The sequence below is a fragment of the Vidua chalybeata genome, chromosome 3, assembly GCF_026979565.1.
Source record: "Vidua chalybeata isolate OUT-0048 chromosome 3, bVidCha1 merged haplotype, whole genome shotgun sequence".
Taxonomy (NCBI): Eukaryota; Metazoa; Chordata; class Aves; order Passeriformes; family Viduidae; genus Vidua; species Vidua chalybeata.
In genome coordinates, this window is record NC_071532.1 from 1,630,761 (window position 1) to 1,645,991 (window position 15,231).

The 15,231-nt window shown below is 36.5% G+C and overlaps 1 protein-coding gene across 18 annotated transcripts in view; it reads left to right on the forward strand.

Moving 5' to 3' along the window:
• NRXN1 (neurexin 1) overlaps positions 1-15,231 on the forward strand; it is a 673,696-nt gene that overhangs the window by 285,228 nt on the left and 373,237 nt on the right. For 10 of the 18 annotated variants that reach the window (XM_053937300.1, XM_053937286.1, XM_053937282.1 and 7 more), the window contains one exon: positions 755-781. The exons of the other annotated variants lie outside the window; for them this stretch is intronic. In XM_053937300.1, coding sequence (XP_053793275.1) covers positions 755-781 — 27 coding nt within the window. The remainder of the gene's footprint in view (positions 1-754; positions 782-15,231) is intronic. 18 annotated transcript variants of the gene reach the window in all.

Genomic DNA, 15,231 nt, shown 5'->3' on the forward strand with positions numbered 1-15,231 from the left:
AATAAAAAGTAAATAAATCCATGACCTAACAATATTGTTTCTTCCTCTGACGCCCCTTTTTTTTTATTCTTTCTCTTTTTTTTTTTTTTTTTTTATTTTAAGTCAGGCAAGAAAATCTTAAAATAGAAAGGATTCTCTTCATTTTCTAATAAGTGTTTATAAAAACATGATTTTTTTTTTCTCTGTATTACTATAAAGTAGTCATAGTTCATTTCTAAAATAAGGCATTTCTAAAATTAGTCGTTAAGGATACGTAAACCCACAACCCCTTATTTCTGGGCCTGGGTGATGAGCTCTGTGTGCCAGTCCTTAGCTTCTGAAGATGAGCCTTTGAGGTTATACTATCCACAAGTTGTCCAAGGTGTCTGATTGTGGCCTGGCCTGCTCTATGACCCATTGTGACGGAGCACTTTCTAATTGCACTGAGAGAAATTACCTGTTCTTTCACAGATGGGGAGAAAGCTGCAGCCTGCCTCAGTTAAGCATCTTTGACTTTTAATCCTGACTTTTCACTTAGATTTGTCACCATGTAGCTTTGTTTGAAATTGGCCATTTTTACCCTATTTGTCGTTTCTATTGGTAAAGACCTATCGCAGTATATCTGGGTTATAACAGTATGTAAAGACTGATGATATGGAGTGGCCATATTTGCATGTGTCTGTCCCCGGAAGGGTGGACTGTGATTTTATTGGATGTCTGCAGCTATTACCTTGAAGGATAAATTTTCATTTTTCATCTATTCTTCCCCATCTAGACTGTATCAGGATTAACTGTAATTCCAGTAAGTGCCTATTCAAACTTTTTAAAATGTTATTCCACCATTGTAAAATATGCAAACTAGAATGGCAAAGATTGTGGACAGCTTGCAAGCATTTGATAATTTATTAATGAAATGTGATGATTAATTATCATTGTGTAAAAAGTCATCATATACTTTAGCACTTGTTTTTTGCCTTCCCATAGGACATAACATTAACTAGAATATTAAAAAGGAAGCATTCTACAGGTTGTAAACAAGCCTAGAAGATATGGTGCCTGTAGTATTCTGTTACTCTAGATAGGCTAATTTATATTTACAGTAACCACAGAATTTTTGAAAACAGCATTTCTGATAAGCAGTTACATTTTTCCCCCATGCCTTCCTTCTAATTTTCCTGACATTTTGCCTTCAACTTGTCGGTAGACTGTTGGAACATAATAGTTTTTACTACAAAAATTTCTATTTTACAATCCCCCTAGGCAATTCCCTGTATTTACCGGCTGGTTATAGCACAGTTTGGTTTTGCTAAATCTTCGATTTATGGAAATGTGAAACATTGCAATGAGGACATTATTAAATCTGAGAATGACCGTATTTCTATGATGATTTTTTACACTCTAATTATGTTAAAAATCCTTGAATTGAACATTTTTTCTCTGTGATATGCATGTTTATGAAACAGAGGGAAACATTTGCCAGATGAATGGACTAAATTTTAACTTCTCTGATATTATTTGGATTAAGAGGCTATATTCTGAAAGGAGAAAAAGGACTGTGATTTTATTTTGAGTCTATGGAATTCCTGAATGGTGTCAACAAATTTATTGATAGTAAGTATGGTAGATTTGAGTTTTGGGTTGTTTTTCTGTTTCCCTTCCTAACAGGTTTTGCTGGCCAGAGGACTGGCTTTATGAAAATAGAAAAAAAAAAAAAAAAGCTAAACAACAAACTGCACAGGTTTAATTTGTAGTTGGTAAGAGTTAAAATATAGCAACATAACTTTCCATAATAGTTTCATAACCCATAAAGAAAAACAAGGATCGGAACTTATTCTTAATGTGTCATTTGCTAATAGATTTTTCAATTAATAATTTTGACAAGAAAAAAAAATACAGCATTTGTATTAAAAAGGAGAAAAATTTCCTAAGGCAAGTGTTTAACCTGTTCTTAAATTCAGAGAGACTTCAATACAGTAAAGGAAATGCTTGTAATCACCAAGGCATAAAGACATTGTCCTCGTATTAAAAAGAAAATAATAAAAAAGTAAAAAAATTCTCACTTGCTAAAATATATAAAATCTCAGAAGCCTTTTCTTGGTCTGCCACAGGACACTTGTTTTCTACTAATGAAATCTCAATTAGAAAAAAACAAGTGTAAGATAAGCAGCTTTTTGGGCAGAACTGTAATGAGACTGCCTGCCTTTGGTAAATTCCTTTTTTTCCTAGGAAAAGCAATATTGCTTTTTTCTTAACTTCCTTAATAAAATCACAAAATTCCTCTGAAAACAGAGTTACAAACATAAGTAGACCCCCCAGAAATGAAGCCACATTATAATGGGTGTTTTCATTTTTTAATCTCTTTTGAATTAAATGATGTGTCAAAGATAAATTTAAATGGTTTCTAGATCTCATTTTTAAACAAGGTTTGGATCAAAAGAGAATCTGCAAACACAAATAAGCCTCCAGTTAGAGGATTGCAAAGAGGAGCAGTGCATCTACTGGATTGGATTAGCACTTATAAGTTCTTGGTCTCATAGAGAAGCAACATAACCTCTCTACAAAATATCCTTGGTATAAAATACTCATAAGTTATTTTTCTTTACAGTTTGTTTATAGTGGTTTGGTTGTTAGAAATGAACTTGGGTGATTAGTTCCATCTCCCTGTGGTGCTTGTGTGTACTCACCAGGGTTTTGTGAGCTTTCAGTGTGGTAAGTACTACAATGCTTTCTTGTCTGCACTGGAGATTTTCAGCAACCAGATGTTTCACGAGCAATTTCTATATCCTAATTTTTAGATTATGGAGAATTATTGCTCTAAGCAGTCCTCAAAAGTGCTTATTAGAAAATATAATGGGGTTTAGTGGGACACATTTGTTTCAAAGCAACAGCATCTAGAACTGGAGTATTAGGTTGCTAAACACTGTGATAGTTGAGTGCTTCTCTTCTTTCTGCTGAGAGCTGGATGTGCATCAATCCTGATTTTAGGTTGATAGTAAATCTGGTTTTCATGTTTGAAAAACTTTTTTTCCCCACTTCCTACTTCTGTTACTTAGAAATTAGTCCTGTTAATATAACCTCAGTGTTGGGACTGAGAGTTATGTGTTATAACTAGCCTAGTAACAGAGTTAAGGTCAGGATGAAGGTACCTGGTTTGAATTTGGAGAGACAACTAAAAAAAAAAAAAAAAAATCCAAAAACTTAAGCTGAACATCAACAAGCTTGAGAGAAGAAAAAGGAAAATGTGAATGTAAGCACCTTCTCCTGCTGTGAACTATAAAGCCAGGGAATAAAATTCTGCACCTCTTCCTCCTCTCATTTTCTCCTGAAGCCTGTCTTCTGCTCACTGCAGATCAACTGAATAAGTGTTGGCTGACAGAGCCAAGATTATGGCAACAACTTTTTCTACACATGGTCATCCCTTCACCTTTAGCTGATGTCCTGTCTTGAAGAAGAGCTGGCATTTTGGGGTCTTCCTTATTTGAAGGACAGAATTAAAAAAAAAAAAAATTGAAATGTTGATCAGATATCAGATCACTACTGAACTTGTGTTTCATTAACAATATGTGGCACGCTAAATATTTTGTGCTAGGTTAGAAGACTGGTATGCCCATAAAACCATACATCCCTAAAAATTCTGCCTCATGTCAGTCAGAAAAATACCATTGCCAAAATGTTGGGTTTGTACATCCTTAAACAACTTCATTGTGTTCTTCAGAGCTACAAGTTTGCCCAATTAAATTGTCTGCCAGGCAGTGAAGTAAATGGTCCTTTTAAATTGCAGGTACGTGTAGGTCAGTGCTGGGGCTGACATAAAGAGAAAGGAAAAAACTTATTTGATGAAAAGAAATAACTGCTGTCCTTTCCATATAAGTGCTCATAGGGTGAGGGCCTCATTTAAAAATAAGACTGCAGTGAACGCTGTTGTTTTGAATAACATGAATGTAACAGCATTTTTTGGCATTAATCACTCTGTAAAAAATAAGTTAATAGCTGTAGAGGTCTTCTACATTATACAGAGACTTGATGAAGTAATCCTTAAAAATTGCCTAAGAATAAATTATATTAAAAAAAAAATAAAAGCTCCAAAATATTTCTCCCTTTCAAAGAAGGAAGTAATTATTACGCTTTAATTTCACACTATCGAGCATAAGTTATAAATAGCTGTGAATCCTATTGAACTGAATGGGGTTGTTCCCTAGTATTTCTTAGAAATAGAACTTCATTGCAATAAAATTTCCATTGCAGTTCAGTAACAGTTTCTGAATGACTTGTGAACAAAAAATAGGTGTGCTACATAATTTTTTTTAACTGCTGTAACTTTAAAGGCTATGATCTTGAGTTAAATTAAATTCCTTTTTTTTTTTTTTCAGTTTTAATGATTCCAAAATATTAGTATCTGGAAAAATCCAGGTAGCTATAAAGGCTGCTGGTTTAAATATTCAATATGCTTCTGTCACAGATGTCCACAGTCTTACACATTATTTAATCTTTTGGGCTGTGAGGGCTTTATTATTATTATTATTATTTTATTGCTATCATTTCTGAAAATAAATCTTCTATATTTTCATATGAGTTAGCCAAGTAGGACTGTAGGGGATTTTTTTTAATTAACCTAAAAATGATATTATACCACTAATAATGTTAATTGGTAAAAAGCTGCCCCTCATTTCCCAGTCTGATACTTTTGTTCAATATGAAAAAATACAGGACATTTTTGAATGGTGCTCAGCTTGTGGCACACAGTGCAGGGGAGATTTAGGTTCGTTTTCTAGTACACATCTTTGCTTCTGTAGGCAATAAGTCACAGAGCAATGGCACTGAATTCAGTTATACTCAAATGCAGGACTGCCAGGAGAAATGATTATGAATTGCAGGATGTCAGGGAGCAGAGATTCCCGTGGTAGTAAATGTGTACACAATTCCCCAGGGAATTCATGAGCCAGGTTTGCGAGCTGGCTGTCCACCCTTACAAAGTAGGGAGAGTTTCCTGGGCTTGGAAGGTTTTCTGTTTGTTCTCTCAGCAAAGTGCCCCTTCAGTGGCTGTATTCACATGCAACCCTCGTTCTTGTGTCTATCTAGTTATTCACCCATTCTCCATATAATTTATTGTTCCTCTCATTTTATTTCCTCATGCCATTTCAATTCTCTATTCTTCTCTATAGCCCTAAATCTTTTTTCCTTGTTCTCTATGCTCATCCTTTTCAAATTTTCCTATTCCACAGATATGCACATTACAGATGATTAAGTTATTTTATTTGGAAACATCTGTTACTGAAGCATTTCTATCTTGTCAAAGTATCCTATAAATCCAGGGTATGACAAGGAGCTTTGTCAGATTATTGGTAAATAAGAAGAGAATTGGATCTATTAAAGAACCAGCAATGGTGTTCAATTACATTATATTTTCAATGTGCATATGAATTTTAAGCAGCAGAAAATCTCACACGAAGACTATAAATCCTTTTGAAAACTACTGCTTGCAAAACTGCTTTTTATTGCAAAATCAAGAATCTCCATCTCTTATGGATACTCCTAAATCTTCTGTGATAAGCAAATCATTAATACATTTCCATGTATTAACTTCCTACTATGGTGAAAAAAATTATTAGACTATATTATTTGCTCTCTTTTTTTGCTGTTGTTGGCAGTAGAAAATCATTAAAACGATTCAATTTTGTAGCTCCACCCAAAATGTAAGATTTTGTACTTGGCCTGTTTTCTTAGAGAGTGCTTATGAATTGCATGAGTTTTTGATCTTTCCCTCATTAAGTGTGGCTGGCAAAAATATTTAAAAGAGTTTTACCATAGAGGACATGCAGCAAATCAGCAGGGTACTTCCTCTGCAAGTTCAGTCAGGAACTTCCCTCTGTTTGCGGCCCAAAGTTTGAAATAATTATAAATAATTCTTTTAAAACTTAGCCTATACTTTGCAGATTTAGAACAGGAAATCATTGGATTCCTTCTAATTCAGTAAAAACAGTTTAAAGGCCCCTTTTCATATAATTTCCTGAAAAAGAGGATCTGCTGCTATGCAACAAAACTGAAAATATACCTGGTCCTATTCAGCCAAATTCTGATTACAATCTCCTAGTTGCTACTAGACACCATGCCAAAAAAAAGGGAAAACTGCTGCTTTGCTCAGAGGCTCTCCCTGCAGTCCTCAATACTCAGTCCTGAAGCTGCACTGAGACCACCCTGTCTTGTCCAGGCATTATGTTTGGAACAAAGGTTGAAAACAGCTCAGCTCAGGAAAAAAGTTCAAGTTTGGAAGGAAAAGAGCCTGCCTGCATAAATAGAATCAGGAGGGGTGAAGTCCCTAAGAGATAGCACATAATTTATTCTGTACAGCCACAGAAGCCAGTTATGAGAGATGCCTCTAATTTCCCTTTCTCTGTTAAATACTGGGTGGAAAGAAGTGGTGCTGCACAGGCTATATCCTGTGAGCCCAGCACATTAATTGGCTCGCTGGGGCAGTGATTGCAAAGCCACTCACCCCTTCCTGCAGTCTGCCTGCCCACCTGCTCTGGAGAAAATTAGTGGCTGTTTCTTGAATGGTAGGAGAGTAAAGTGAACCAGCAGGGCCACTGCTGATCATTCTTCAAAAGTTTGCGTACCATTCTTTGGTTTTTGCGTTGCAGAATTTCATCTGCCTCTAAAAAACCCTGTCATTTGCTTCAAAAATTGTGTTCTTCCCTCTTCCTGCCTGCTGGTCCTGCTCTTACATTGCCCATTGCTCTGCTGCCAGCACAAAAGGTTCAAGTGTCTATGTGATGAATTTGACTAAAGTGACCCATTAACAAAATTGCTAATTTTGACTTGCTGCAGTTTTCTGACACCTGTTGTAGAATAAAACAGGATGAGGGGGAGGCAGGATGTTGCAGGGACAGTAGAAAGACAATCCCTAGTAGAAAGAGTGCATTGCTTTTTTCAGCAACACAGATTTATGCTATCCCAAAATGAATTCATCTGGCCTACATCTAAGCAACAACATCCTGGAAAAGTACATGTTATGTACAGAAAGGCAGAAACGTCACTTCTTGAGATGTGGAATGCTTAATCTAGCTCAATTAAGGAATTGATATTTCAGACAACTGAAGGGAAATGTTGGGAAACATTTCTAGGTAAACGTGTGCACCTTCAGTTATGCGCATCATAATTGGTCTCTTCTGAATTTGGCTTGTAAAACAAGCTGGATGTTGAACCTAGGAAATTTTAGGGTGTTTCAAGCATGAGGAAAAGCCATTGAGCATCACAAAGAGGATATGTATTGGGAGATGCCAGCTAAGGGCATGCTGTGCTTTTGGGCCATTCACGTAAGATAATGAAGGTCTGAAATCCATTTTATTTTGTGGCTTTCTGGAAAATTTCACACGGATACAGTTTGGCTTGAGGGAGCACTGTGAGAAGGAAACAATGAAGGCACATTGGGCTTCCAAAAATGAATTCTATCACTTAGTGAGTGCCTGAGAAAATCAGTCTTGTGATATCCTGATTTCTCATCTCAAGCCTATGTTTTAGTTAGCACAGGAATTTTGCAGGGAAATGCTCAAGTTATCTAAAAAGCTTCCATTTTTACCCCTTCCTTATCCAGTTATAGTTGTTAAGAAATCTTGAACTAATAAAGAGAATAAGAAAACTTGAATCAACTAGCTTATTATGAAGAAATCTTAAAAAGAGTCTTGCACATATAATTTTTCAAAGCCAGTGGTAAGGACCCTGCCTGAATCTTAGCTGGGGCATAGGAGACAATCATATTAACAGCAAAAAAGCTCAAACCTTCATTAAAGTGAAAATAAAGGCTTTATATATGCTGGCTGACCATTTAAGGGTCATGATATTTACTTTCTCCCTGACAAAACTTTCATGGTTGGCTGCTGGGGACTGAGGGCTTTGCTCTATCAGTGCTTTCAGCCTACATGAAAAACAGCAATAAAGTTTATTTCTGTGCCTGCATTCTACTTGTTCCTTATAAAATTTCATCTATGTTTGCTGTTCCTTAGCTTACAGAGGAAAAAAATTGCCATTAGTCTCCTGGAAGGCTGTCAATAAAATATTTCAAATTCTCTTACTAGAAAACAGATATTTTCCTTTTTTGTGTGTATGCTTCTTTCCTGTCTTCTCACCCTTTTCATCCATCTTACTTTTGTCTTTTTAAGTCACAAATTCTACTCATGGTACTTTAAAGATCAAGCTGGTTTAACAGGGTCCTCACTAATCAAACATGCAGTAGTAACATAACTGTGGCTTTCTCAAGGCACAGTGGTGTGCTCTGCAATAGCCACGGTAAGGCAACAGTAAAAGCTTAAACACAAGGCTATTTTTGTAAAATTGAAAATTAGTAGCCAAAATTGGTGGTGAAAAATCATCAGTTTAGCATTCAGGTAAAGACTCTTTCAGTACTACCACTTAAATATTTTCAGAAACACGGTTAAGATTTGCTGAGAAGTAACAGACTTTCCATTTGTGATATTCAGTGCATACTTTAATTTTTGCCGTGCCAGATGTAGATAGTTTGGTGGACTGGGGGGCTGTCTGAGCCAGGGCCACAGTGGGCTCTGGAGTGCTGCCAAGGTTTCACAAGCAGAGCCCAAGGGAACAGCCTGAAGTGGGCTGAAGTTGTTCCCTGTGATCCTTCAGCCTGAGCTCTGCAAGGGGAGCAGGGGGCGGGAGATCCTCTAAGACACGAAATATGACAAGAGGACTCTTGGAGGGTAGGAAAGCAGAGATTGCTGCAAGCATGTAGCCTCTCATTTTACCAGCAGGGACAAAGCAGCCTCAGGATGGGCTGGATCTGTAAGAATAGGCTGTCTTGAATTAATAAACCCTGATTTATATGCAAGGGAGCCGTGCGTGTCTAGCTCATACTGGTCCTGGCAAATCTTTCATAAAAGGACTTTTCAGAAGAAGTAGACTAGGCCTTTTAAATATTTTAATGGGAAGAAACACTTGAAAGTAAGTTTTTCATGCATAGCAGGTTCTAAATTTCTCTTATTTTACTTTAATGTTTTCTTCCTTTAGCTTTTGAGAAGCAAGATGACTTAATCACATTTCAGGACTGGTGATTTAAATTATCCTCACAATTTTTTTCCATGACAGAAAGTGGGTGTTGCAGTCAAATCTTGCAGGGATAATAAGGAATCCTGTTCTAATCAGTAATAGCAAAGGAATTGAATAATATTTTCTTCTGGAGAAGAATATATATAAAAGCTAATGGAATGTCATTCATATTAGTTAACAGGGCTGCCATGGCAGTCATTCCACAGAAAAGCTCTGCTCCCAGCTGCTCTCACAGGAATCTCTGCTATCATATACATGAGTGATTGAAGATGAACACTGAGATGATATTATTTGCAAATGCAACGGGATTATTTAAGAAAATCAAATGAAATGCCGTGTTGGAGGATTTTCTGAGCCGCTCCAAAATGCTGAATGACTGGTAAAGTGGTAGGTGGAATTAAACAGCAATACACACAAAGTAATTCATGCTGGAAAAAAAGTCACCTTAATTATGCCAGCACGGCAATGGAATGTGGTGGCACTGAGCTGAAGAAATTGTGCAGTCATTGTAAATAGCTCTTGTAAAACAGCTCAGTGCTCAGAAGTGACCAGAAATCCCAGTGGATGGGAGCAGCTGTGGGGAGAGGAGGTAAGACCAGGAGAGAAAGCAGCATTATGCTGTTATGCAGTCATGGTTTATCCTCCTCCTGAACGCTCCGTGTGTGCTCAGCTCCTGTTCCTCATGGTTAACTGAAATGGGGAAAACACAGGTCACTGCAGCAGGGAGGATTACAGGTATGGATTAGCTTTCCTACATGGGGCAGCTAGGCATGATAGGAAAAAAAAAAAAAATACCTGCGAGAATATGAATGGATTTTTGTAAATATATGATTATACAGCCACGAGAAGCAGCAGGAGGTTAATAAATTGATTTTTTAAGTGAAATGGAAATACATCAAGGGCTTTCTGAGATAAGGCTGTTTCTGTAGCTCCAGAAGTCCCAGACAAGTCCATTACTGGAAGCTGTGACTGTATTAGAGTAGTAATTACTACAGAGCAATTCTGCTTTTCTGTGCTGCTCTTGAAAGCACAGTGCTGAACTAGCTGGTCTTATGTGCCATTTCCCAGCTTAATTTGCAACTTCTTTCCCTAATTATTTCATCACTAGTTTATTCCCTGTATTGAGAGCAGCAGGAAATTGCTAGTGAAAGTAATCACAGACTCACAGAAACATTAGGCTGAAAAAAAAATATAAATCTATCATCAACTGGGTTTCATACAGTCATTCTAAACTTTGTAATCAGATTCCGTGAAAATTAGAGTGTTAACACACAGATGGCAGCAGATGACATGAGCCCATATTTCAACAATTTTTCAAAAAACCTTCTTGATTAACTGACAAATCAAGTCAAATTATGGTAAGCCATTAATTAAGATAACTCTTTTATATTCACTAGGCATTGTGAATTTTTTTTTTTTTTTTTTTTTTTTACTTAATAATAAGAGCTTTCTGGCCAGAAATTTTGGTCTGTAGCTCCTTAAAAAAGAAATTCATTGTTGGTATTCAGTATTACGAAAAAAATAACAGTCACTCAACGTTGGTGAGTTGATGATGTTTCTAAATTTATACATAGATTAAAAATACTATCAGACTTCATGTAAAAACACCTTTATTTCCTTTTTCTGCCTTTTTTTTCTTAGGACTCTCTGTTTCTAAGATATAATGCTCTTGAGAGTAGCATTTATTAATATGTTTGCAGAAAACATTTAGAAGTGCTAATAAATTAAAATTCTATGGAGAAACACTCCAGTCTTTCTATTGTAATACTACAATCTAAAGACTTATTTTCAGGGAATGGAAAATTAGTTGGTTATTTTTTTTCTCCAAAATATCTGTGTAAAAAGATACTAAATCAGTAATAGTTTAGTTCAGAAAGCATTTAAATCTATTAAGTGAATAGGTATTTTTTTCCAAAAACAAAGCTGTAGTAATTCAGTGGTGCTGTGTTATCTCAAGAACTATTCAAGGAAAACCAACCAAATTGCCATCTCTCTGCAGGTGGGTGCTGTTTTTCTGATCAGCACAGCACAGGCTCACAGCTGTCATTCTGTCCTGATAGACACGTGTAAGGAACTCACAGAATAAGGGCTTGTGATTTTTATTTTTAATAGAATGGACATGCATTTGGTAGGAAACAAGGGAAAGGGGAAACGGAGAGCGTGAAATTGGAATGGGGTGTGTGGTTCTCACAGCCAGTGAGCATTGCAGTAGGTCTGGCATATGTGGAGGGGAATTGCCAAGTTTCTGTCTGTCCCTCTCACAGTAATAGATGCTACTTCGAAATGATCAAAAAAAAGTGCAACTAATTTCAGTGAGAGTCAGGTCTGATCCTGCTTCTCAGCTTTGTGTGATGAGGAGAGCCAAGATGCTTAGGGAATGTTTGGCTCCCTCTACTTCAATCAAAGAAAGAAAGGAAAAATGACGCGGGTGCCAAACTAAAATTTTGCATCAATCAAAATTATTTTGATACATTTCTATATTTGTTCTGCTGGAAGTCTGGAATAAATCCCTGGTAAGGAATTGTCTTACTCTTTCAGCACTAAGACCAGTGAAATCTGATTATAGACAGTAGAGGACAGCACATGAGCATAGAGCTTTTGTCCTTCCCATGTGTAGCACAGAAATTGAGTTGTCCACCTATTTGCATAAATTGAAGTTCACAGAATCTGGTTTCTGAGTCATCTGTGGCATTTTGGTGGCCCCTCCTTGACTGCATCTGCAAAAAACCCTTGTGTAAGTGTGTGTTAGTTTTACTAATGGCTCCCTGGCTGTTTCAGAAGGGTGCCTCGTTTATCTTTGCTTCACTCCTCTGCAGCAAGGCATCCTTTCATAAGTTCAGTCTTGATGAAGGAGCCTAGCAAGCTCTCAGCTACAACATTATTCTTCATTAATGTTATAAGAACAGTAATTCATTTCTCAATGTGCTTTTTTTTGAAGAGCTGATAACATTAAAAACATCTACCCAGTGCATCTCACTGATGAGCAGTTGCTTATATGAAAAGCACTCACTCTGTATCTAGCACATTTTACATTTATGTCTATTAAAATGCATGAAACATCTATCATAACATTTTAAACACTCAGTAGCTTATTACTGGAACCACATAACTGCTTCCTTATTATCTCTTCTTGACAATGGCTTTAATGAATTATATCCAGGTAGCTGTTGAGATTTCCATCCAAGCACATTACTTTTTTGGATGACATGTCAAGAGGTTAACTTATGCTCCCTTCCAGCTGATTTCTAGGCCTCAATGCATCAGACAAGCCACTTCAAAGGAGATATTGCTCTGTTGAGCTGAGACACCAAGATAAAGTTGGCTTTCTGAGATGCAGCCCCCTTTGGGAAGTGTGCAAGGAATTCTTCAGCAGTTATTTGTCTAGGCAGTCTTGAAGCAACAAGGCACAAGATGAAGACCAAGACATGGGATGAGAAAAAGCAATTAAAGGGAAAAGGGAGCTGTGGTTCATGTAGCTTATACTAATTCTTTGGTATTATTTCTCATTCAGTTTATATTTTGTGAGATTTTCCTCCAGGGGGTAAAGTGCATGTATGCAGAAATAAAATATCATTAGTTACAAGTTCCTCTCTGTCTCTGCACATTAAGGCATTTCTCACTAGTAGTAAAATCTGTCTGGAAAAGAAAGCTCAAATAGGTAAGTCAACAATTCCATCTTTCACTTACATGCCATGAACTGTTTATATATGACTTGTGGAAATTGAATCAGAAGTGAAAAATAGCAATCATGTTCGCTGCTGATTAAGTTTCAGTTTTACCAAAATTTAAACACAATTGTTGAATATTGGAGAAAATTACCTGCCGGATTTTTGTTGTGGTTACTGGTGTACTTCGAAGTGTCTCTGCAGTTTTTGCTGTGTGACATTTCAGCAGCTTGAAAGCAAGTCTGCTGTTTCCTAGGAGGAAAGGACCACAGCGTTTGCTCTGGAGGGAAGCATTCTCACGTCTCCAGCTAGCAGGAGACAGCTGACACCATCACTGCCATGCTACAAGACACTCAGGAGCCCAGCTGACGAGCTAATTGGCTGTGAATAAGAGCAGCACTACCTCTGAAAGGCAGCAGCACCGATTCTTGATTCCCTAAAATTGCATAAATCCAGATACAGAGCACACCTAAAGAAAGTGCAAGTAGGCATTTCTGTCAAGAAGCTTACTTGTTTTGTTAAATAAAAAATTGTCACTCGCCGATGCTGAGTGCAGCCCTAGAGAGATGATAATTGGCACAAGGGCATTGGAGAGATTCTCTCAATGTTAGAAACAATTCCATGCACTAAAGCTGTGCTCTTCTACTCAGGCATGCAAGAGTATGCCCATCAAAGTCAGTGGAGGCTGATCATGGAGCAGGGACCAACCTTTGTATTCATCCATTTGTAATTTCTGAAAACAATCTGAAATGCCTATTTTAGTCCTCCTTCCTTGACTCATGTCTGCCTAGAAGTATCCAAGAATAAGCAGTGTCAAGAAATTGTGCTTTTTGAACCGTGATGATTATAAAAATATTTTAAAACAGTTAAATAATCAATAATAATAAGCCTTTAATATTATTCTCATTATTAATTAGGCAAAATGTTATAAATCAGCAGTTAAATTAAAAAAAAACAAATAAAGGATATAAGTGTGAGATTTAGTTGTAACTCTTTTATAACAACTGTTTTTGGCATGAAGACACCTGTAAATTAAGAGGAGCCTATTCTTAAAATAAAGTCACAGTCCAAATTCTCTTCCTTTCTATGCCAGCTAGTTTCCAATCTGCTTATTCTTAAGAACATTGTGCAAGATATAAGGGTAAAAGGAAATATTTAAATGTTTTTTTTTTCCTGTTATGTTAACTAAACATAAAGATAATTTTTTTCTATAAAAAGGTAAATTATGGGTAAGCATACTTAAGTTGTGCTTACTTATATTTTAAAGCGTAACAAGTTTTGACAGCCATGGTTTTGATATAAATGGGCACAGTCAATATCAATGTCAGAAAGGCTAATGTGTCAAAGCTGTTTCTTCTTTTTTTTTTTTTTTTCTGTTGTCACTTATAATCTAGCCAACGTATAAAAAATATTCCAATTCTCTCCATGAAAGAAAAAAATGAAATAATCAAATGTGTGCCTACTCTTTCTACAAAGATTGCTGTAAGTTGGGTTATTTTTACTTCACTGGGTGTAAGTGGAAAGAAGTAGCACAGGTTTTCAGGCTCCTCAGGGTACACTTGGAGATCAGCTGCATCTGTTGCCTGGAGCACTGTTGTCTTTCAGTCTTTTTTGGTTTTTTTGTTTATCACATGAATGACATCAATTAAGGTACAGATTATAAAAGTTATTCAGATTGCCATCTTCTTGGAAATCCTTCTTCCAAGTCAGAACTCCTCCAGATACCTTGGGCTCAGAGGAGACAGCAAAATTCCCCTGGAAGCTGAGAGCACCTTATTTGAACAGTAATTTGCAGAGATGATGTCTAAGGAAATGGAGATTATCAGGTGTAGCACAGTCCCTTCCTTTGAAATCTTAGAGGAATGTTCCTGCTGCTCCTAGAAATCCATGGCAGGAAATGTGTGTTTCTGTCTCCATGTTTTTTAAGGTTTGGGTCTTTTGGTTTGGTAGTCAAGGCCAGAATAATGAGTCTGCTGAGGTAAAAATCGAGCCCTTCTTGGCAAAGGAGAAACTTGAATTTATCTTAGGATTGCTTTTTCCCCCTATTTTAAGCCACATCCACAAATCAGTAGTATTGATAAAACCCTGAATTTATACTAGAAATAATTTATTATAGAAATAATGATTATTAGTGATTCTGGATGCCATTAAAGTCATACCTGAGCAATGAATATTTACTTTTTAAAAACTTGAATTTCAATACTGCTTAAAATTGGGGGTTAATGCTAGTTTTAGTACTATTTTACATAGGAGTTCCCAAGTTCCCACATCAGTTCTCATAATATTCAATCCTATTCTTTTTATAGAGGGGGAAAAAGTAATAACTCCAGAAGTAACTAATAACTCCAGAGGAATTAGTCATTCTTTTCATTTTACAAAGTTTTTGTTAAATCAGACCTAACAAGAATTTTCCATTGAAACAAGCTTTCATAATTAGAAAGCTCAGTGTAATGCAAAAATCCTGCCTGGGAGAATTTCAGTCTTTTAAAAGCGTTAAAATTTCCCATTTTCCTTTTCATGTAATATGCAA